This window comes from Diadema antillarum, unplaced genomic scaffold, assembly GCF_040938485.1.
Source record: "Diadema antillarum isolate AM-2024a unplaced genomic scaffold, OU_Dant_1.0 scf00000069, whole genome shotgun sequence".
NCBI classification, from domain to species: domain Eukaryota; kingdom Metazoa; phylum Echinodermata; class Echinoidea; order Diadematoida; family Diadematidae; genus Diadema; species Diadema antillarum.
The window spans coordinates 3468659-3492507 of NW_027270958.1; the positions used below are offsets into that span (position 1 = coordinate 3468659).

Here is a 23849-nt window from a genome sequence, read left to right on the forward strand (position 1 = left end):
TCCAGACTAAACGATCTACAGGTACGGTTTTTTGAGAAAATACAGATATTTCCTTATATTTTAGGATTCATCGTGAAAACTGTATATGATCATGTGGTACAACAGACCTACACATATGCATTAAATGTTATATCTTGATTTTTTTTAATCACTGTTCCCAAAGGTAACAGGACCTTTAATACTTATTATGACTACTAAGACGAATCATTTTCTCCGAGGGGTCTTGAATTTTGAATAAGCACTGCTTTTCACAAGGCTCATTTGGTCCAATTTCCCTCTCAATATCATTATTTCCTGTTCGCCAAATATTTTGAATCAACATGACATTTATGCATCTTAAGTTTTATTGTTTTCTTTCTTTGTTCTTGGTGCACACATCATCATTAATTGTGATATTATGCTCTAGTGTTCATGTTATGTACATTAGAGGGGCTGTACAATTCTGGTTGAGGTGAGGATTTAGCTTTTAACGTTTTGCGAGATATTCAGAAACCACTGTATGAGATGTAAAAGAGCATGCAATTTTAAAGGGTACGAACAGCTTATTTGATGAAAATCGGTTTTGAAATGGCTGAGATATCCAAAAATAAGGTGAAACAAAGAGATCCTAATAAAAAGGCGTGGCTTGTCGCCTTTTATTATTATCACATTTTGGGATATCTCAGCCATTTGAAAACCAATTTTCATCAAATAAACGTTGAATCCTTCTTAAAATTACATGCTCTATCATATTTCTTAGGAGGTTTCTCATTATCTCAGTTAGGAATGTTAAAAACCTGAATTCTCACCTCAACCAGAACTGTACAGCCCCTTTAACATTGCATAAATGAAATGAACATTGAAAATATCAATGAAACGAAAACGGAACATTGTCTGTATATAGATTCCCCGACATGAATATTATTGGACAGTCTGATCACAGAACGGATGGAGCGCCATTTTTGAACATTTTAATGTATTCAAAGTCAATCATCAGATATAGCAAAATAAAACCTTTTCAATGATTCCTTCAATTTTTGTATGCTAACTGTGTTGCATAGCAAGGAATATTTCTCAAGTTGCAATAAAGACATCATATATTTTTTTTTCATTTTCTTTGCTTTTTCTTTTCGCAGGTTTAACCTTACAAATCTTTAATATAACTATCTTTAAGTGATAGAAATGGAGTTACTGCAGTAACTCGCTTTGTGGTAAAATTCTTCATTCCTATGAGTATCTAAAGTGGTCACTGCATGGGTACCTCGTGCTAGATCTGAGATTCCATTTTTCACCGCCTTTACCGAAGCTCTCCACGCATCTGGCCACTGGAAACCAAGTATGGACAAAAGACCAAGAGGACATGCTTCATGAACCATCATCGTTCAATGTGTTTTAAACCAAACGATTAACTTTGTGTGTCATTACTATATCATGTTATACCTATATAGCTAAATACACTGTTGTACAAGTGGTTAGAATGACACGCACCCATTTGACATTGTATTCTTATACGGAAAAGGGGTTGTGTTCGGGTCCTGATCCCCTACCCCCCCCCCCCAACACATTAGAGTAAGAGAAAATAAATATCAAAGAGCCGAAAAGATTCGAGAGGTGATAGTCAGATTGGAGTGCATCTGTCCTGCTCTCGGCAAGGCGTATCTCTGCATTGATACTCGACTTATTTGACGCAAGCAAAACCGCCACGTTCACTAACGAATAAGTGAGAAGTTCGAAACACATGGATTGACCATGATAACCTTTTTACGTAATTCGATGACATCTGGTTTTTGATGTGCGTAAGAAGAAAGTGGGTGGAGCCTCCTATCATTTTCAGCTGTTGCATTCCGCGGAGTCAATACGTTGTCAGATTTTTTTTTTTGCTTTCTCTTGTTTGTTTTTGTTTACCCTGACACTCTCTGCTCCTCTTCGATTACATGGAATATAATATTATTTCATTCTGCCAACAGAGAAACACATTAGAAATTCGTCTCTCTCTTTTCTTACATACCATCCGGTCGATTATATAAAATATATTCATTCTGCCAACAAAGAAACATTAGAAATTCGTCTCTCTCTTTGCTTGCATTCCATCCGGTCGATTATACAAAATATATTTCACTATGCGAGGAGAGAAACACATATAGAATTATATCTCTTTCTCGACTTGTATTATATCCATCCGGTTAACTTTTGAGCGAGTCTTGGCGACAGGTGATAAATCTAGCTGGTAGAAGACAAAGACGTCAGATTCTATACAGATAGAAAAACGAAATATTGGTTTTTCGTTGCCCTACACAATTTATTCTGCTATAGCATATCTAGCAGAAATTCTGCAATCCCTATCTTCCAAGTTCAACTTGGAAAACGCGCTCTGCCACGGATACCTATATACGGTACTCCAGCCACCGCGTGTAAAAATTATAGCTGTTCAGCGTAGTTTCTCATTTTATGGACCATCAGCATGGAATACCTTGCCAAAGGAAGTACTCCCAATATCCTCAGTGTATATATATTTAAAAAGAATCTAAAAAGAAAATCCTTATATTCTTTTTGACCTCGCGTCATTGAGACGATTTTGACCATGCAAAGCGCATCGTTCAGTCTGATTGGAAATATAATGAACTGTACAAAAGACTGTTCCTTCTTCTTCTTCTTCTTCTTGTCCTTATTACTATAATTGTTATCATTATTTTCATTTTCATTATAATTATTATATAAGTGTAGGTATTAGCCTATCATTGTTATCATTCTTCTTCTTCTTCTTTTTTTTATATCATTATTATTATTATTATTATTATTATTATTATTATTGTTATTATAATCATAATTATTATTATCATTATTATAATTATAATCATAATTATTATTATTATTATTATTATTATCATTATTATTATTATTATTACTATCATTATTATTATCATCATCATCACCATTATCATTACTCATTATTGTCAGGTTTCAGTCTCGTGAATCCATAAACCTTTCTTTTAGGCCATTTTTTTCTGCTTCAAATAAAGGAGAGATGGAGGGAAATTCTCTATCTAGTCAAATCCTCTTATCGGCGTTAAACCTCTGCGTGCCAAATCAATTACTGTATAGTACCTGTTCATAGTTTTGTGTGTATAATTTGAGCATATTAGACTCTTTGACACAGATGGGGTTAAGATATACCCAACTCTAGTGATTACCAGACTGAAATAAAATTTAATGTATAGGCCTCCAAGAAAAACACTCGATGACAATAGAGAGTTTATAATTGTAATTGTTATCGTAATTAACACCATTATTGTTATTACTCTAATTATCATTGTAGTCATTATTATTATGATATAGCTTTATTATCATGACCCTTTGATGATAATGACAATATCAATTTCAACATACATTTTTAATCAAGGTTACATCGGCAATGGCGATCACACACTCACATGCACAGAACGCAGATGGATAATAATCTTTTATCAATCACTATACTACAACAACTACTACTACTACTACTACTACTACTACTACTATATACTACTACTATAACTACTACTATTACTATCACTATTATCATCATTATTATTATTATCATCACTACTACTATACTACTACTATACTACTACTACTATCATTATCATTATCATTATTAATATTATTATTATTGTTATCATTATCATTAGTACTAGTAATATTACTACTACTATACTACTACCAATATATATACTACTACTATACTACTATTACTACTACTACTACTACTACTACTACTACTACTACTACACTACTACTACTACTACACTACTACTACTAATGCAACAGCAGCAGCAGCAGGTTATAGCGTTATAAAGTGTTACTGGCAGAAGATCGTTTACTGATAGTGATGGGTTATATCAACCTCCTTGGTTATATTGTATATGTATTGTATTATCATGGCAGTCCCTGTACTTCGACGAGCATACATTTTTAATCGAGGTTATCGGCAACAGCGATCACACACTCACATAGACAGAACCATGGATATTTATTTCATTGCATTAATGATGATCGTCAGGTAGTTATATTTCCCACTTTTCCAGAGGAGAGAATCACAACAACGATATCTTCACAACACTATAACAATAACGCTGACAGATATTATTATCAGTATTCATCACAACACAGTTGAATTCCTAGATTAGCATTATCTTTATTATTACTATCATTATCCAGATTCCTTAAGTATATCAGTAGTGATGACAAAAATTGTATGAATGGTATAACATAATGATGATATAATAATGATTATAAATGTAGTTAGTGGTGGACATATAACCATGAAAAAGAATTGTTTGTGGTACATAATTATGGTAGTAATCAAATTCAAATGTTGTTATATATTGTTACTAGACTTAAATTAACCAATTGCCTCCTTCGCTGTGACGCATGTGCTGCATTCAAACATACTACCATGGCTTTAGTATCATGCATCATGAAAGCCTTAACATTTCTCTCTCTTCCCATTCTGTTTCCTGTTTTTCTTCTGATGTATGTCGAATTCGATTGCGTCTAAATGTACTTGAATCCATGCAATTCTTTGCTCATAGAACTGAAGTATGATCTCGCGTATGTACATGATGCTGTTAGCCATACATAGCCTTTTACAATAGCCGTCATCATTAATAGCCAATCGACTGTGCAATGGGGGGAAAAGCCCCCCTCGATTCGAAGCGGGATCTAAACATGCATCATTTCCAGATAAAGTGGTCTATCATGATGTAACGGAAATAGTGTAGCCTCAAGAGCTGTCGCAGGCAAGCTGAATTCGAGATTGGAATTTGTAGTGTTCGTGTGCAGGCATTTCATTTGCAGCCGCTTGTGGCTTCATCAATAATATAGCAGCCCGTTTGGCCATGTCTACAGATGTTCATTGCGTAATGGGAAGCTGTCGCGATGCAGAAGAGCTTTTCAGCCTTGCAGGAATAACGCGCTGCTTCGCTCTCGTGCTATATTCCCCCGTTATTTTACTCATCATTATTACGTTGTCCGGGCACCGACTTGCGTCACACTTCGCACCGTTGCCATGGATACTAATAGGGCGCGCCACGCGAAGCTCCGCCTCTGCCAGGAAAAAGTGAGGAGCTACGAAGAATGACGTCACAAAATTTTGACGTACGCACAATATAGCGAAGCATTAGTTAGTCACACGAAATTGGCGCTGTAGCACGCGCGCGTACATCTATCTCGGGGGAGAATAAGTATGGCACGATATGAAATATACTCACTCCGGAATATATGGATGTATTTCGCTGGGCTGGCCCTAGCGAAGAGTGTTAACTACGTTTTTCTCGTAATTTTGGCATGATTTGGATTTTTTAGGAGCTTTGTAGCTCGAGAGTTGAACACCAAGGTCATTGGATGCTCTCTCCACACTTTACACGCTACGGTAGTTAGTTCGTTTGGACAGTGCATTGTTTTGTTCTCGTCACAGCGAGTTCAGCTGTTTGTAGTTGTGGACTCACGTATGTGTACACATGTGATCATTGACTGTACTGTGTGGTTGTAACGCCTATCTATGGGTTTATCGGTAAAATAAGTGAATTTACAGACTGAACTGGAGGTGCGTCTTTTACGGAAAGCTTGCATGGGACGTATCAACATCGCGGTAGAATGTGCGAAAAATCGAGGTAACAGGAGGGCTTTTTCGTTATTTGCATACGGGGAAATGCTGAGAGCAGCCGCACCACGTCAGCCCATGCAAGCTGAGGCCAGCAGCCAACGTAGCAGAACAGTGGGTGAGTGAGCACCAGTATTTGAAAGAGGAGACCCGCGACCCACCATTTCAGCCAAGCAGCCAGCACCGCTGCATCCTCTTTTTTTACGCTATTTTTTGTTTTATTTCAATCTCAGAAACCCACACGACCGCTTGGCGTGAATGATGAACATCTGCCTATTGAATGTGCCAGGGAATATAACTCGACATCAACTTGGAGCAGGTATTGCCCACCACTCGTCCCTCCCATTGCGAGTAGCCTTGTGTGAAGATGGTCGTAATGGAAACGGTGGAATCCCCGACACAGCATTCGCCGAAGCCTCGTCGAGGCCATATCCGCCGTGTCGGGTTCTACGACATCGATCGCACCATCGGCAAGGGAAACTTTGCCGTCGTGAAGCTGGCTCAGCACCGAATTACTAAATCGCAGGTTCGTATATCCGTGATTACATAATAACCAAAGAACATCAGTATTGATCGGCAATATGAATGCGCCTAAATACAGTCCGGTCTCCCCCTATTGACCCACCGACACACGCACACTTAGTTCACCGAAATTGACGTGCGAGCTAGCTAGAGGTTATTGATAATAATACTTCACCATTTGTATACATTCGGGTGCCAGCAATAGCGTCACGGAAGTGGTTATTCTATCCAGGAAAAGTGTGTATGACCTGTTCATGCATTTCTGATCTCTTCCTCTTCTTCTTCTTCTCCTTTTGAAGGTTTTGATCATCAATAACATTCAACTTTTCATCTTTATATCATGGTGATAAGTACTGATGATACCTTGTTGACTCAGGCAGCTGGGTTAGGGCTTAAGAAATTGTGATATCAAGCTCCAACTTTTATTGCCATGAATCACATTTCCATGTCATGTCTCTTCCTTTGTAGGCCCTACATGTAGATTTCCTACCAAATTAAATAGAAACCCCCCAAACAAACAATTAAGCATCTCAAACAACCAAAGCTCATCCATTGCATCAAATCACTTGTAGAGAGCTATACTTGTTTTGTTTGTTCATTCATAACAGTAGGTTGATAGACCTGCTGGTGTTGGCTTTGTGAATGAATGCCAAATAATTATGTATATTGACATGGCAAAGTCCACTACAATCTATGCTAGTATGATATCATTTCATTTAACACAGAAAATAACATGCACATGTACAACTGTACTTGTACTCGTGTGCTAAATGTCCTCACAAAGGTCAAGGTGCAAATTTGCGTGATGATGACAGGAAGGTTTTGAAATGCTGAGCAAACTTGGAAAGGTAATCAACTTTGATGTGTTCTATGCAGGAAACTATAAATCGTAATTCTCAGATTAATCAGCTACATATATGTAGTACATGAATGTACTTAGGTACACCATGCGTATGTCTGTTATCTTCTGTTTGCTGAATGGATGAATAGTAAACACAAGATGAAACAGTGCTCAAAAAGATTATAGCTTTTATTCTGGAGTATGTAATCAATATGAGCGTTTTCTGCCCTGATCCTGATGACAATATTTGGAATATACTTGTAGTATGAGCCACATGAACACAGTTTCTGTGTCATGTTTAGAGCAATGTCTAATCAGCTCTGTGTAGGGCTCCTTGAGTTTAATCTGCTCCTTACAGAGTAAAGATTGTAATTTTAAACTTCTTTGTGTAATGCTTTACCCCTCTAAAATGAAATGGGCCTCTGGAAGGGAAAGGAATACATGAAAACCATCAGTCATTGGTGTGAACACTGCTCTCTGCAATGAATCCAACAAATGATGGCAAAGTAGTTTTGTTTCTAGGCCTTTAAAAGCATGTACAACTGTATGGAAACCTAAAACATCAGATCCCACCCCTTTCTTCCTTTAGAAAGAATCCAAGTGATCTTTACAACATTGATAGAAATTGTAGAAAACAAGGAAACATTCTTCTCGCAGGTATCATGACTGAAGAGAAATTATGTGACTACAGCATTTTCAGAGTTAGTGATCTGGCATCTTCTCCAAAAGATGGATTAAATGTTATGGATTTTGTGTGTATGCTCCATGGCATTCACTGTACAAAGCAAACATCTCCAATGATTCTATAGCGCAGATCAAGATTGTGCTACACATGTATGTCCCTCCACAGATGACTTTTTGAACTACCTACTGAGGTAATTCACTTGTGAAGTTTTGTGGATTTTCCATGGATACATGTATGCATTTCATGGTGGCAGGTTTGGTTTACATTCAACTACTGGGCCACATATAGGGAAGTGTTGTAGTTTTTATAGAATTGCACTTGTTCTGCATTGACTTTTTTTTTTTTTTACTCCAATGAGCAGAAAGATGAGAGCTATTTGGTCTCACATGAAGTCACAGCATGTTTTAATACAATCTACTAATGGCCACTAATGGACAGTAATCACCATTTTGTGTGTGACAGTACCATAATATGGTCAGGGTCATATGTTTTCCACAAAGCTCTTTTTTTGTGTATCATAAGAGGAATGATATTACCAGGCCCTGGCTTTTAATGGCTACATGCCCAGAATATTTGTTTGTTTCTATATTTAGAGGGAAGATGTAGCATGCAACATATGTCTTTTATGACAGATAGAGATGCCAGCAGACAGTAGATTTGCCATGCATTTCTATTACAGTCAGATAAGACTTGCTCAATTGTGTACATACTAGTGTACATGTACAATGTAAGTGCATTATGTACAATTGTACTACAGTATGTGTACATCGCTATGGTAAAAAGTTGCAAATTACGACACTGTCACCACTCACTGAACAATTTGTATGCTGAGTTGTTGATACCACTATTGTATGCAAAATTGAAAGAAAACTTGTCAGAAATGTACAATAGACTGTTGAAAGGTTAAAAAGTACCTGCAGAAAATGAGATTACCGATACACAAGCTGGGGCCTTGCACGACAGAAATGTTGTCAGAATGCAAGGTTTACTCCTGGATGGACTGTCTCTGCATTAATCCTTTCTTTTGTGACATCATCTTTGTGATGTCTGAATTTGTGCGAAGTTAGAAACTCTGGAGCTTTTCTTGAACTGTACTCGGGGCTTGTCAGTGCAGCAAAGCGAAGCTTGAATGTATTATGACCAGTTTGAAGACGAATTCCAGAACCCCCAAGAGATGAGTCCAAGCAAGCATCAGTATGCTTTAACCCTATGTATGCTATGAGTATCAATTATAGCACAGAAAACCCCAAGACATTGTTCATTCTCTCTGGATAGTTCCTGACAGAAAAATAGTTAAAGGTATTGTTTACCATTGTGAGCAGTGATTTTAAAAATGTTCAAGTTTCTATTAATACCACATGTGCTGTAGGTCAGTTATATTCATCCTACCATATAAAAAAATTGCAACAAAGCCTAAAGTGTAAGGAGCTATCACTATTTTTCTCAATAAACCATACTGTAACTGTAGATGGTTTATTCTAGAAACAATTCTAGTATACACTATTGTTCACATTTTGTATATTAAACAATACTTAACAATGATTATACTGATTAACATTTTTTACATTGGTTGTTTTTATCCCTAGTAACTCACATTTTAGTACTATTTTCAAGCACTAAAGCGGGGTGTTTGTTTAATCTGCAAATGGTAATTATACCTTTAAAGTTCCTCCTCTTCTGTAAACCACCACCACTACCACCACCACCGCCCAGATCACCACCAGTGCCACCAGGACCCCAGACTCTTTTAGGGGCCTGGATCTGTGACCTTTGCCTTCTGAAGGATTCAAGGTCCTCCTGGTAGGAGGGAGGGGGGGGGGGGGGGGGGGGAGGCGGGAGGGGGAGGGCTGGTTGGCGCATGACGTCAAACGAATGAATGTGAGCACCTTCAGGATTGCATTTGGGCATTCATCCAGCATGCGTCCTCCCAATAAGGGTAATGGCTCTGTGTTTGTGTGTGTAATATGTGTGTGTGTACACCATGTTCACTGCCACCACTGATGTTATGGAGCTATGGTGCACTGGCTGACAGCCGCCCATCCTGGCCTAAAGATCAAAGTGTCTCTCACTCAGTCAGTGATTGCTGGATCTTGGAGTCCTGGTTTTGGCATATGTAAATTGTAGAGTATGTTTATTTGCATCTGCATTGTAGCTCCAGGCATTTTGTACCATATAGAATTATCTTATAAACCGAGTCATCATACTGGGATGTAATATGTAGGGACAAATTTTCTTGTCTTTTATGGAATGGACACCAATAGGTGTACAGGGAACAACGTGCTGGTAGTAAAGTTGTTGAACTACAGTTGTATATTAATAAGTGACTTCAGTGATCAGTGCTTTTGTTGTTGTTGTTGTGGCCAATACAACTTGTAGCATACTTTTCAAGAAATCTCTGCTGTATATGGTTGAAGTCAACTCTGTTTTCAGCCGCAACCACCTGTGTATGAAACAGTTTTGGACTGTTTTTATGTTATCAATGCTCACTTGGTTTGAGTTCACGTGATGGTTGGCATACATGTGTGTAGGCCTACATGATATCACATCTTTGCAGTGGGTGCATCCTCAGAATTCTTCCCGTCATTGTAGTAGTGGTAGAACAGAGCAGAGAGGTGGGCAGTATTCTACCTCCCTGCATGGTCACAGTACAGGTACAATATGGCTACATGTAGGTGTAAACACAGACAATATATTGCACTTATAACTTATGAAACTGTTTAGGAATATTAGTTAGCCCTCTAACTGTGCTCTGAACGGACTGCTTTCTACAGTGAAAAAAAGGTCCTTTCTTACAATAAACACAGCAGTGATCAGCTGAAAATGGAATGGCTTGGTCTTGGAGCTAATCCTTAAGATCTTTAATATCAAGCCAATACTTAGGATATATTGCATTGATGACTCTATGCAATATTCTTCTATGACATTCCCCTTGAATTATTTATACCGTATGTCTTTATGTAAAAGGCCTATTCTTCTGAGTAGTTTGTACAACACTAGCATTTACAGCTAAGAAGATGCATCCTGTGAGGAAAAAGTAATGTTTGTCTCGCCGCTAAAGAGGACCGTGGCGAATATAACTGCCCCTCGGTCATGCGATGAGTCATGGCCCCTTAGGCACCTTTTGTTATAGCCCTGGAATCTCCAATAAAGAAAGGATCCGCCTGGAGGTCCCACCCCAGGAGGTCCATACTTAAATGGCGATTAAGAAGTTTAGCGAAGCGGGTCGGTCACAAAAGTGAGGCTGGAGCTCATGGGGATGTCAGTGGGGGAGGCGGATTTAACTCTGCAAGAGTCAATTTCTTGTTCACTCAACAAAAAGAAAGATAAAGTAAAAGACCAACAAGCAAAGTATCCATATGCTTGAACTGTCCCAGTGTTCACCAACTGTTACCCCTGGATCAGGAGAACATTGAAGTGGTTGGTACCAGAGTATCCATAAAATTGTCAAATGTACGTTGTACATGCAGCTCCAACTGCCACTCTTAAAGGGAATGTACAGTTTTGGTTGAGACCTAATTTCAGGTTTCTAACATTTTTGGTGAGATAATGAGAAACCTCTTTAATATGAAATATGAAAGAGCATGTAATTCTATGAGGAATTCAACGTTTATTTGATGAAAATTGGTTTTGAAATGGCTGAGATATCTAAAAAAGAGCGATTCTAATAAAGTGTGGGACCCACACTTTATTACAATCGCTTTGTTTTACTTTGTTTTTGGATGTTTCATTCATTCCAAACCCGATTTTCATCAAATAAACTTTGAATTCCTCTTAAAATGGTATGCTCTGTACTTTATCATAAGTGTTTTCTTGGTATCTCACAAAAAGTTAAAAGCCCAATTCTCATCTCCACCAATACTGTACTATCCCTTTAAAGCTTTAATAGCACTTGAGAAAATGCTGTAGAACAGACCAGATATTTTCTTGATTAATTATAAGGCTCACATTCAAGGATGTTCAATGTACATGGTGTACATGCAAAATGTGCATTGTACATGGATTGAGCCCTACACTTTGTAGTTACATTTTGACATTCGACAAAATTGTGTTGATGTGGCAGTAAAAGAGTTCAGAAAACCTTAATGGTATTTGGGTGATTGGTTTATCATCTTAGGAGTGAGGATAAATCTTGACAAAGTGCAGGAATTTGCTAAACTCTTCTTCATTTGATAACATGTACGTACAATCTGATTGTGTATGTTTCCTGGAATCTCTGAAGGTTTGTTGACAGAAGAGCATATAGGCCTATAGATCTTGAGGGCATACTCCAACTGAGCAAGAAGAATGCAGTTTCTAAGACAGGGCTCTGCTGTGAAAAGGTCGGCTGCACAGTGTGTGTATTATGGGGGGCAACATACAAATGTACTGTAATTCCATTCTCTGTCGGTATAGTGGCTGTGTGTTGAAAGGTTTGGACAGAAACACATAACATCCTGTCTGAGTCTGATACTGGTTTCAGTATGTGTGCTTGTACAGGGTTTGATTAGTAACACCTCACTATCACTTTTAGCAATTACCCAACGAAAGCATACTCTCAATGTCTTGTGGAAAAGGGCTTTTGTCGATTTACAGCGGACAACAGTCTCCTTAAAACTAAAAGCTGTTATAGTTTGCCCAGGACTTTGCAGGAAGGTTTTTAGATGGCAAATACCATGCATCCGCAAATCTAAAATGAATTCTACGCAGAACAGGATTTCATGTGTTTACTGTTTGTATTTTTTCTCTCTTGAAACATCAATGATTAAAGAAAATTTTGTGGGATTTGATCTTGCCTTGTACATTATTGTGTAAGTGTCACCTGCATGATTAAAATGCTGTCTTTTCCTCCTGAATTTATGAGAAAACCATGCTTAAGATTGAAGCACCTGCAGTAGGTCTATATGTATGGTATATTGTCCATAACACAGAATACTCTAATAAGCTGCTACACTTGTACTTTCGCAATGTTTAATTTTCGCAATTTTTTTTTAAATGTTTGTGATCTCCTCTTTCATGAAAATATCTGTGTGCTAAAATAACGGCTTATACACTAGAGGTAATTTATCTTGCATAGGATAAGAGAAATGCACAGTAGATTGAGAGAGAGAGAAAGAGAAAGAGAGAAAGAGAGGGAGAGGGGAAGAATAGAAGGAGAGATTGTGTGTACGTGTGTTAGTGTGTGTGTTGATTGTATGTTTATGAGAGGTACTGATTAGTTAAACAGATAGATAGTAAGATAGGTGAATGGATAGGGGGAGAAAGGAAAACATTGAATGGAGGAAGGTCAGAAAGAGTACAGTGTGTAGGCCTATACTGCAGTTATGTGTTTGTATGTAGACATATACACTGTAGATACTATATTAATGATATAATGAGAAAAGAGAAATAAAGGTGAGTGGGGGAGGGGGTAGAGGGAGGCCGAAGGAGAGAGGAATGTGTGTGTGTGTGTGTGTGTGTGTGTGTGTATGTGTGTGTGTGTATGTGTGTGTGTGTATGTGTGTGATAATTCATATATGTAGTTTGAGAGAGAGAAGAGAGAGACTGACCTAAACATAATTGGGAGATGGTAGGAGGTACAATATGTAGTAGGAGGGGAAAAGAATGCACATACATTTGTAGTGTGTAGGCCTATATGTTGGTATAACAGATAGAAGGATGGATAGATAGATAGGCGAGAAAAGAGAAAGGAAGAAAGGGACAGAGAGGAACATGGTTTTGCCATCATCAGGTTGGAGAGGGGAATGTGTGACGTCAGTCAAACGGCCGATTTATGCCCGGCCAATTCTAGTGGCACCCACACCAGGCCACTGCCAGTGCCCGCGACCTCTAACCTCTGTGCAATGAAATCTGTTACGGGTCTGTGATGATGGTCAGGTAGAATTCTTCCCAGTGTGTGCGTCAGTTCGTTCATCTCCATTTTAGATTCAGGTCCATGGCTTCACGTTGGCATGTGTGTGTCTACAGACTGACCTTAGGACATTTAACCCGTTCAGGACGAGTCCCAAGTATTCTCGGGCAGGTACACCTGTATCTATGGGAAATGCGTGTTGTAGCAAAATCAGTCCGCCCTCAACGAGTTAATGTCAGCCATGTCCAGTTTTCTTGAACAGCTTTAAAAGTGCCGAATATTTGTCCACTGGTCATTGGTCATGGAATGTTAACATCTGTGCAACTACTCGTCCTTGCTGACCGGAATATGAAATATGGATGATGTTGAACTTTGAACCCAATTATTCTCACTCTTAGTGGTGTCCATTGTTGTCATGGAGATGAGGTAGATTAGACTAAAAATACTAATAAGCCTATGGTCTGCTTTTGCTGGTCAATGCACTTCAGTGCATGCTAAAGGTCGACTGATGACACAGAGGCAGCTCAGCTGACAGATAATCCCTTCCATTCCAAGGAGGATAATTTTGTTATTAAAGCTTTAAGAGCATTGTCGTGGAGGTAATGATGAGTCTAGAGGAGGGAGAATGGGGGAGAGATCCATGGTGTTTAACCCTAAAAAGACTGGGGGGGGGGGGGCCTAAAAGCCCCCCCTCGACATTTCGCACGATTACTCTGCAACACGCAATGCTCTCGCCGTGATGCTCTATGACTTTTTTCGTTCGAGTTTCCCGCACATTTTGACGCCAAATTTGTGATGCCCGGGGGTACGGTTCTGAAGTTACATAACTTTTTGTACATGCACGTGAGGCCGAAAATGGCTCAAAAATGTGATTTTGTGTACAAAGTCAATGCAAATTGAGTTTTTTCACATGGTTCATATATGCTTATTTTTACTCTCAATGGCTAAAATTAATTTGTTTTAGGAGTATTATGCTTCAAAAAGTGTCTGCCACAAATTTTGTAAAAAAAAACAATAAAAACAAAAGATCGAAAAAACAGAGAAATACATAAGAAATTCATAAAACAATAAAATAAATAAGAAATTAATTTTGATACCAAATTTTTTTTCAAGTACATTTGCTAAGAATGCCACAAAGAATAATTAGACCAAAAATGAGCACTTTTGGAGCTTTATTTACTGATTTAGGTCAAAGAGTCTGATTTCTCGCATAAATTAGCATAATTAATCAAAATGAAATAAAAAAAGACTATTTTGGAAAATTTAAATATACGATCTTGTAGATTTCATCACACACTACCATTGTGCAAATTTCCGCGGCGATCACGCGATCCACGGCCGAGATCTTAAGGGGGGCCCTTTAGGCCCCCCCCCCCCCCCCAGTCTCTCGAGCTACGAAAATAGCCCAGTCTATTTAGGGTTAAATCACTTGCTTTGATTTTTCATTTGATTTATTCATTCTCTCCATAGAATTGCTGTTCAATTCCTTATTTTCAATATCATGAAACATTATTATAATGTATGAAGTACTGCATAATGTAGCATGTTTATTTCCTTCAATTTCAACAATTGTCATTACACATAGGAATACACATAATACTGTGACATGTGCCACTGACATACAACGTATGTCCGTCTTTGGTATTTTTGTTGTGTTATCTTCAGCCAGGTTGGGATTCTGTTTGAATGTTTTACACAATAGAGTGACTAGTAATGATTATGCAGGTTGCGTGTGTGGAGATTAATTCCTCCCCTTTTTTCAACTCATACCCTCCTCCCCTCTTCCTCCTCCTCCTCTTCCCCCTCCTCCCCCCCAAAAACAACTAAAATCAACAAACTGAGAGGTTGATGGACCCTTAAACTGAACTGTGGTCAGATCTGACAAACATGTTTACAAGCAGACTGTGAGGACGGAGGAGTGAGCGTCATTCATATTTCTAAGGAACGAATGTCCCTGTGAGCTAATGCATTCTGAGCAGCCTTTGCATGATAGTCTTCTTTCCAGACTATTACAGATTTTTTGTTGTTGCCAGTTACTCCCCCCCTAAAAAAAAAAATCCCCATATGTACTGGACATCAGATAGCAAGAGAGAGAGAGAGGGTGAGAGAGCCGAGTGAAAATATAGAAGCTCTCTGTCGTGAGCCCTCTGCTTGGAAGTTATTTAAAAAGGAGGCAATTTGCGTCAGAGCGTGTCAAATTTTAGCTCTAGCTTCCTCCCTGTGTGGCAGTCAGTATCAGGCATTGGTTTGCTTTTATTCTCTGTGGATGCCTATGGCTTCTTCTATGCACCTATAAAAAGGTAGATTTTTTCCCCCATCAGGTAGATGCTATGTCTGCACCTAGAAAGTGGATGTTTTGATGTGACATTGATTGTTTTGAAACATGATCACAACATGGACTGTCATTTATTTATCTTCACTATTGAATCTTTTTCTTTCTTCACATACAGCCAGAGAGATGTCCTTAGTCTAGTGATGTCTTGCTAGAAGGGTTTCTTCTGTGTAAACCTTAGTCTTCATTCCAGGCTATCATCTTTTGGGAAAAGATTTAAATACTGCACCCTTCAGATGAAGAAACTAGTAATCAGACCGTGATATTAATTCATCTGGATCTTAACCCACTAAGGTCTAAGGACAGACTGATTTTGCTACAACACGCATTTCCCATAGACACTTGCCCGAGTATACTCGGGACTTGTCCTCAATGGGTTAATGGTGCATTCATACCCCAGATGTTGATAAACTACACTTTCATGAAAGATTAACCAATTATGCATCTAGGCAGAAAAAAAGGGTATGAAAGAAAATATGAAGGAAGCGACAAGGAATATATGAAATGGAAAAGAAGAAGTTGAGGTGAAAAACGAGAAATAATAGAGATGAAGAAATGAAGCACTGTTTGTAGAATTTATGGTGATGAGAAGAAGCACACACACACACACACAAAATAGTCCAAGCCTGAGACTGAGGCTAGAGCTGCGATGATTATGCCTGTCCATGTATGAACCTATCCAAGGTTTTCAAGACATTGTTCCAAGCGGTATTGTATGATGAGCAATGACGTCAGGCCTGCCACAGGCATGACCCTTCGTGAGGTCAACTTGCTTTGTCCTCCGCTTGCAGAACTTCCTGAGTCCGCAACCCTGCCTGGTTCTTGGCAGATGACGGCAATATATTGACTATGGTGTGTGTGTGTATCCTTTCTGTGATTGAAGATATACTGTACCTTGAATTGCAATGCATTGCAATTGGAAGCGGTTGTAATTTTAGTAGTAAATTTTTACTGCTTTATCTCTGGCTTGCCAAGAACATTTATAAAGTAGGCCTACAATATGCTCCACGCAGGATGTTGAGAATGAGTACTGATGATCTACTTTTCATAATATATAAGAGTAAATGCTTTCACAAGTTTTGAATGGATTGATATGACTTCAGTAGAGACATTTTTATGATGTAGGAATGCTTTCTGAATATTTGGATCTTAGTACAAGCTTCTGATCTTGATCAAAGCTCTGTTCTTGCGAGTCCAAAATATTCATGTGAATTTTTCAGAAATCAGAAGATTGATCTTAAAATTATTAACTTTCATCCTATCATATCAAAATTTTGTTTAAAGGGAAATGGAAGATGGCAAGATAAATGTGTGTGCATGTGTTAGTCTGTGTGTGCATGTGAATAAAATTATTTCTAAACTGGCAATGAAATGATTGACTTGTGAGAGAGAAATTCAGAAAAACAAAATGCATGTTAATCAGACAGGCTAAACATGGTATTGAATGTGAAAAGAAGAAAAAAAAATGGGGAACATAGTGAGGGTGAGGGACAGAGTATGGGAGAGAGAGGTGTTTTTTTTTTGGGGGGGGGGGGTTGAGAGGAAAGTCCAGAAATCAATACATGCTGTAGAGTATAGGCAGTGTTTGACGTACTTTCCTGTGCGAAAGTAAATACTCCAAAATAGATTTTTTCCCCCCTCAAATCTGATGAAAGCTGTGGCGATTGTGAAACATTGAACCAAGAGCAGTGCTTTGTTTTTGTGCATGCCTGCTTTAGAATTCAAGAAAGGGAAAGGGGGGGGGGGGCTAGAATCCAAGAGGATGAAGAAGATGTAGAAGAAAAAGAGAAGGGTCTAAAACAGCGTGGCAAGCTTCTGAGATTATGGTGCAAATCTCAGCAGTAGAGGGCTTGCGATTCAGGGAAGCGTCGCAATGATCGGCGTGATTGGTTGCCGTCCTCACGTCACGGGGGCATACTAATTGATGGTTTCACCGTCAGGACCGAAAGCCCCTAGCCTCCTGCTGCATACAAGGCAGACTTCCTATGACGTCAGCGTGGCGCCTTTCCAACCTGGCTGGAGAAATGCAAGCCCTCCCCCCATCATCCTTTCCTTCTCATCCCTCCTTCCCCACCCCACCCCCCCCCCCCCCCCCCACCCCGTCACTCTGCGTCGTCTCAAACCAAGGCATTCATGCGGGTTCGCCGAAGAGCTCTCCTTGCTTTAAGTGCCGAGTGCCGTTTGTTGCCACACATACATTCACTACTGTAGGCACATAAACGGCAGTAACAATATGAGGTGCCTACATTCTTCATTGTGTTACCACTCATCACACTTTGTATTGAATGCATTGTGTTTTTGTTTGCAGTATTGAAGGTCTATGGTTGTAATTCTATGTTTCATTTCCTAGAAGACCTTGACCTACAATATCAAAACTTTATTCAGTTCATACCATTCACCTTTACATTTCCGTATTAACACTGTTAAATTCCAATGTATTTGAATGATTCATGGTCAATTGCCTATAAAGAAAGACAGAAAGAAAAGACACATTTTGTGTACATTCAGAATGGTAGGCCCCTACATCATAAAAGTGCATCATTGTAAATTATTGTTCTCATGTGGGTGTTCGAGTGTTGGAAACAGATAAAAAGAAGAAGCTTAAGTTCGTTGTGATTTATTATGTGTCCATAGGGATACAGTCTCATATTCCATTTACATTGTTAAGTATCCATAAACCAAGATGCAAAAAATATACATATGAAATAGTAGATTGGGAATGATTAGTAGCCATTGAGGATGTATTCATATTGAACCCTTGGGCCCCTTAGCATAAAGTGTCATGATTTTATGTATGTTGCCATGGTTACTGCCACTTTATTGCCTGGTGTCCACCACGTGGTACAGGGGAGTTGTTTTATACCAACAAAGTTCATGAAACCAGCCAGGGGCTGTCATCCCCAAATATGGGTTGGACGTGTCACACCATGTGTCAAAACATCTGACCAATGTTTTGCTGGTATAGGAGATTTCTCCCTTGTGACATCACGGCAACGGAAGAGACTCGTGATGCATGCATAGATAGAAACATATTGTATATAAAATGGCTGAGATTCCAAATCAGGTAGATCGCAGCAAATATCGGGAGGTATTTTTAGCAGGCGGGCAGGCCACGAATAGACAGGCAGGAATAAAGAGTCTCATCTCTTGGTTGACTCGGGCTTATTTTTAGTGACCATGTACGCACAACACTTGCGCTGACGAGGGGGTAATGCATGGAGACATCTGGTAGCTGCAGTTGCTATGTAGCGAGGCGCTTGCACTCGGCTTACCATTGTATTCAGAGCTGCTTTGAAACTAATTTTGTCTGCCGTTGACGCAAGCCAATGCCACACCGGATAAAGAGAAGTTACTCAAATGTACCTACTTCACATGGATATTTTTGTCTGTTTGTTTGTTTGTTTGTTTGTTTTTTCTTCCTTTAAAATGCTTGTTGTAATCACGAATTGGTGTTTACTTCTTGTTTGTATCCATATTTGGATGGTTAATTGATAAATTAATGTATATTATTCATGTATTTTTATTTTCTTTCTATATATACCTCTATGTTTGTATCAGTATGTAATAACTTTTCAGTGATCCATTCATTGATGAACGTGTTTGTAATCTGCTGACATGCCATCGACTTTTATTGACTTTAATACTGCATTCAAAAGTATTTTAATTTCTCTCCGACAACCAAAATGTAGAGAAAGCCTTGTTTGTGAGTAAAGAGATAGATTAATGTCATCCATTGTGAATGGAGGGATCCTAGGAAGTTTCTAAAGAAATTAAAAACTTTTCAAGAACTCTTTGAAAAAGCAATCCAACAAACAGTTCAATTTTTGTACATTTTACCATCATAATGGTAAACTTTATGTGATTTCCATGATGATGTGGCAAGCCCCTAAAAGAGAGCTTGAGAACCAGAGTACCTATCCATCCAGTCACTTAAAATGCTTTAAAAACAGTGCATCTAAAAAGAATGCAGGAAGAAGCCAAGTCAAAGGTAAAACCACAAGACAATCTTCCACGCACAGTATGTACTCACCTGCTGTCTGGTGTCAATCACCCAAAGTTTGTTTGGCATGTTTTGTTTTGTCTCTAACTAACAGTGTACGTCATTCTCTCCCCTGAAGTACACCGCACATTGCACCTTAGATAATACCATGCAATCATCTCTTTCAGAGTGAACTCTAGACACACTTTTGTTTGATTCATACAACATATTGATGTCATTACTATATCCATGGAGCTACCTACTACTGTACACATGCAAGGGGAAGTAAAGAAGGAATCCTACAGCATTGCCTAGTTCTTTTAAGGAAGTTTTGATTATTACTGTATCTTCCATATATTTAGAATAGATGCATTACTATCAGAAGTGAGTGGGTTAAACTGCAATTGTAGGATTAGTTGCTTGTGAGGTTGCCCATGGAGTAGTTTGAGTTTGGAGCGTTAATCCTCAAACACTCCCAAGGCAAGACTACTATTTTAGAATGTCACCACCGTTTTTAAAAATTCACTCAGCTCACCAGTGGAACTGACTGAGTGAGTGTAGCGTGGGAAAAGGTCACTCTAAGGCCTCTAGTGGGCGATGTTTGTCCATTTCTCAGAAGAGGAACGACAGCAAATGATAATCGCTTTCTGCAGGAGAAAAGACGAGGTTTCGCAGAAAATGATCCAGTTTTGGACACTTGTGAATCTCTAGCCACCAGCTCTCCGTCATTCCCCTGACACACGCAGCCCTCCTCCTCCGCCTCTTCCTCTCTCACAGTTAGCATCAATACCCTGAATGCTGCTCACTATGCTTGCCATCTTTTTAGGTGATCCGAGTATCCTCTCGGATCACCTTCTGTATCTGTACTGATTCTTTGTTTTCCTTCTTCTTCTTCTTTATTTCTGGACAAAATTTGTGTATCGGTTAGCTCAGAAAGTCCTCTTCCTATCAATGCCAAAATTATACCATATATGTATCATGTCCCAAAGACGACGGGTCAAGTAAAATCGTAGTGATCAGTCGACCGTGACGTCACTATGACGTCATTATATGAAAACACATTTTCAATCATATCTCATTAATGGAATGGAATATTTCAATGAAATTTACGTCACATATATTTCAAGTCAAGCGCATTCTACTCATATTCTCAAAATTCATATTTATCTCAAAACGCGCGCGTACGCGCGCGTTGAAATATTTGTATGCTCAAATCCAGCTCAAATTTTTTTTGCACACGTTTCAGACCATTTGGAGCATTTTTTGAAAAATTGAAAAAATTGGACGGACGCGTACGCGCGCGCACATATACGCACGCACAGCTAATATGAAATAGAAATTTTCAATTTTTTCACACGGATCGGATGTCCGAAATTTCAAGGAATATTTCTACCAAGTTTCAAGTCGATCCGACTCAATATGACGTCATACGGGCCCGTCAAATTCAAAATTCCGCGCGTGCGTCAATGGGGATACACAGTGCAACTATGCCAAAAAACCGCCAATTTTAAATCGGATTTCACTCGTCAGGATGGACGGTGACCCCCCATTTTCTTTACATATTCTGAAAGGTGATGAGTTGTACATGTCATTTCATGGGCTGGCTATGCTGATAAAATGATTAAAAGATATCAAATTTCTTAATAAAGTAAAAAAAGTAAATTTTCAAAATGACGTCATCAAATTTCAAGTTTACTCGAGCGTATCTCACTAATCCTTTGCCAATTTTCACCCAAATTTCAATATATTGTAGCTTATGAAATGTTCTTTCATAAATGTAATTAAACAATTTTGATTTGATGACGACATCACCTCAAAAAAATGGATTGAAGGTAACCTTGTCAAATTTGACCAGTTTACGTGTAATCTCTATGGGAGTGCAATTTTTATGGAAATGAAAATTGACATGACTATTTTTATCGAGCACTAGCTCACTTATGCTTCGGTGAATTTCTCTAAGATTTTAATATGTTGTAGCTGAGATGTAGGGCTATCGTAAGTGTGCCCTTCGTTTTTTCATACGTTGTCGGGATCACGTAAAAAAACTTGGTTGAAATTAAAGTTTATCTTCGATGTATTGAAATATTTCTTTCTTTTTGCAACTTTCTTTGCAATAACTCAAGAAAAACAGCCCCTATCACCTTCATATTTTGCACATGTTTAGTTCATGTCACGAAAATTATTTCATAAAATCACAACTACTTGATCAGACGCCATCTTGGGTATGTAAATTAGGGTCAAAGGTCATAGATGTTTCATCCTGTATCTTGGTGAATACATGTCCTATCTTTCCCATATTTTGCACACGTAAAGACCATGTTACAGGGATCATTTCATAAAATAACCACTTTTTGCTCAGATGCCATCTTGTCTGTGCAAAGTGGGGTCAAAGGTCATATGTACTTCTTTTTCTATCTTTGCTATGACGTGTTATCTCTATGGGAGGGAATTTTTTAGATGTGAAAATTGACATGACTCTCTTTATCGAGCACTATCTTACTTATGCTTCGGTGAATTTCTCTCAGATTTTGATATGTTGTAGCTGAGACTTTGCAGTATCAGGACTCGAATCATTGATTAAAAAAAAAGATCGGATCACCTTAATTTGTCAGTGATGACAAATTACAATCTCTAGTTAACATTATTATCATTTCAAAGAGGTTTACAAAGGCAGATCACAGCCTTGTGCACAAGGAACACATGAATGTACAACTGTATTTCAGGAGTGGTCACTGAATTTTGAACTTGAGACATGTTCAAGATTCAAGATTTAAGATTCTCTATGGTCTGATTAAGTAAATACAGAAATTTGCTCTCCACTGGCACGAAAAAAAAAAGACATACAATGGACAGCAAAGTGACAAAATCATTGTCAAATGAACAAAAAATGATGTTCACATGTATACATACATTGGTGTATTTTATATAAAAGTTTAACATGCGGTAAGAAAAATCCTAATTAAAATCCTCATTACATTTGAATGTGATGTATCTTTCACTTCCAGAATTTTAATTTGTCAAATTATCAGCTTACCTTGCTACACGCCCTCCCCCTATATGTATGTTTTCTCCTCTATAGGGTAAGAAGAGATGAAAATGAAAGGGAGAATATAATGAGTGAAAGTTTATAAACAAGAGTAAGGAAAAGAAGAAAAGACTGAAAGTAGTGACTGGTGGGGGGGATCACAAACAGCGAATATGACCGACTGTTAAAAATATACTTGCGATGTACTAGCATTTAGGCCTACATTGTTAAATCCTTCTTGATTTTGACTATCAAATATGAGTTAAACTGAAGTTTTCCACTGTATAAAGTCTCATTTACAAAATTGTAGCATTCGAAGTAAAAAAAAGTACATACGAGGTATATTTTTGGACTTGGTAAATTATTCTCATGGTAGATCAAGAGGAGATTATGGGATCGTGTTACTATCGCACTTCACACAAGCCATTATACTTATCCAAGTGGATGACCGATCAATTTTTCTTCTTACGTCACTAGCAAAGCGACAGATATGCCTTTCCGTGATTTATTTTTTCCATTTGCATCAATGGAGCCTCACCATTGCTCTCTCTCTCCCTCTCTCTCCATGCCAAGTGTCCAGATGCTGAAGGTGTGTAATGATAACATTACATATTTTTAATGCCCCTGTGTAAATATCATATTTAATCAATGGCGAAACTCAATCGCTCCTGTCAACATTTGACGTCATAAAGTTCAGAACTTGTATATTTCCATATCTCCCTCTCTCTCTTTTTCCTTTCTCTTCTGACTTGTTCAGAGAAAGATGGGAAGATATAGATAAGGAGAGAGAGAAAGAGAGAGAGAGAGACATATAGCGGTATTGCCAAACCTTGAAATTCCACGTTCGAAACAAGAGAATCAGGCATGCGTGTTATGATGGCCCTTAGTTCCAGGCCCCGGGAATGACGTAAAAGCTGGGCGCTAGTCAAACACGAGGGTTGGCCGATGTGTGCACAGCAGTGCACATCATTTTTTCCCTTTTTCCTCTCTCCCCTTCTTTCTCTTTCTCCCTCTCTCT

The 23849-nt window shown here is 38.5% G+C and overlaps 1 protein-coding gene across 1 annotated transcript in view; it reads left to right on the forward strand.

The window, feature by feature from the left end:
- Positions 1–4965: 4965 nt before the first annotated feature.
- LOC139716773 (serine/threonine-protein kinase SIK1-like) overlaps positions 4966–23849 on the forward strand; it is a 50019-nt gene continuing 31135 nt past the window's right edge. Inside the window, exons 1-2 of the mRNA XM_071628308.1 lie at positions 4966–5738; positions 5854–6146. Of these exons, the coding sequence (XP_071484409.1) occupies positions 5988–6146 (159 nt within the window). The 5' untranslated portion in view covers positions 4966–5738; positions 5854–5987. The remainder of the gene's footprint in view (positions 5739–5853; positions 6147–23849) is intronic.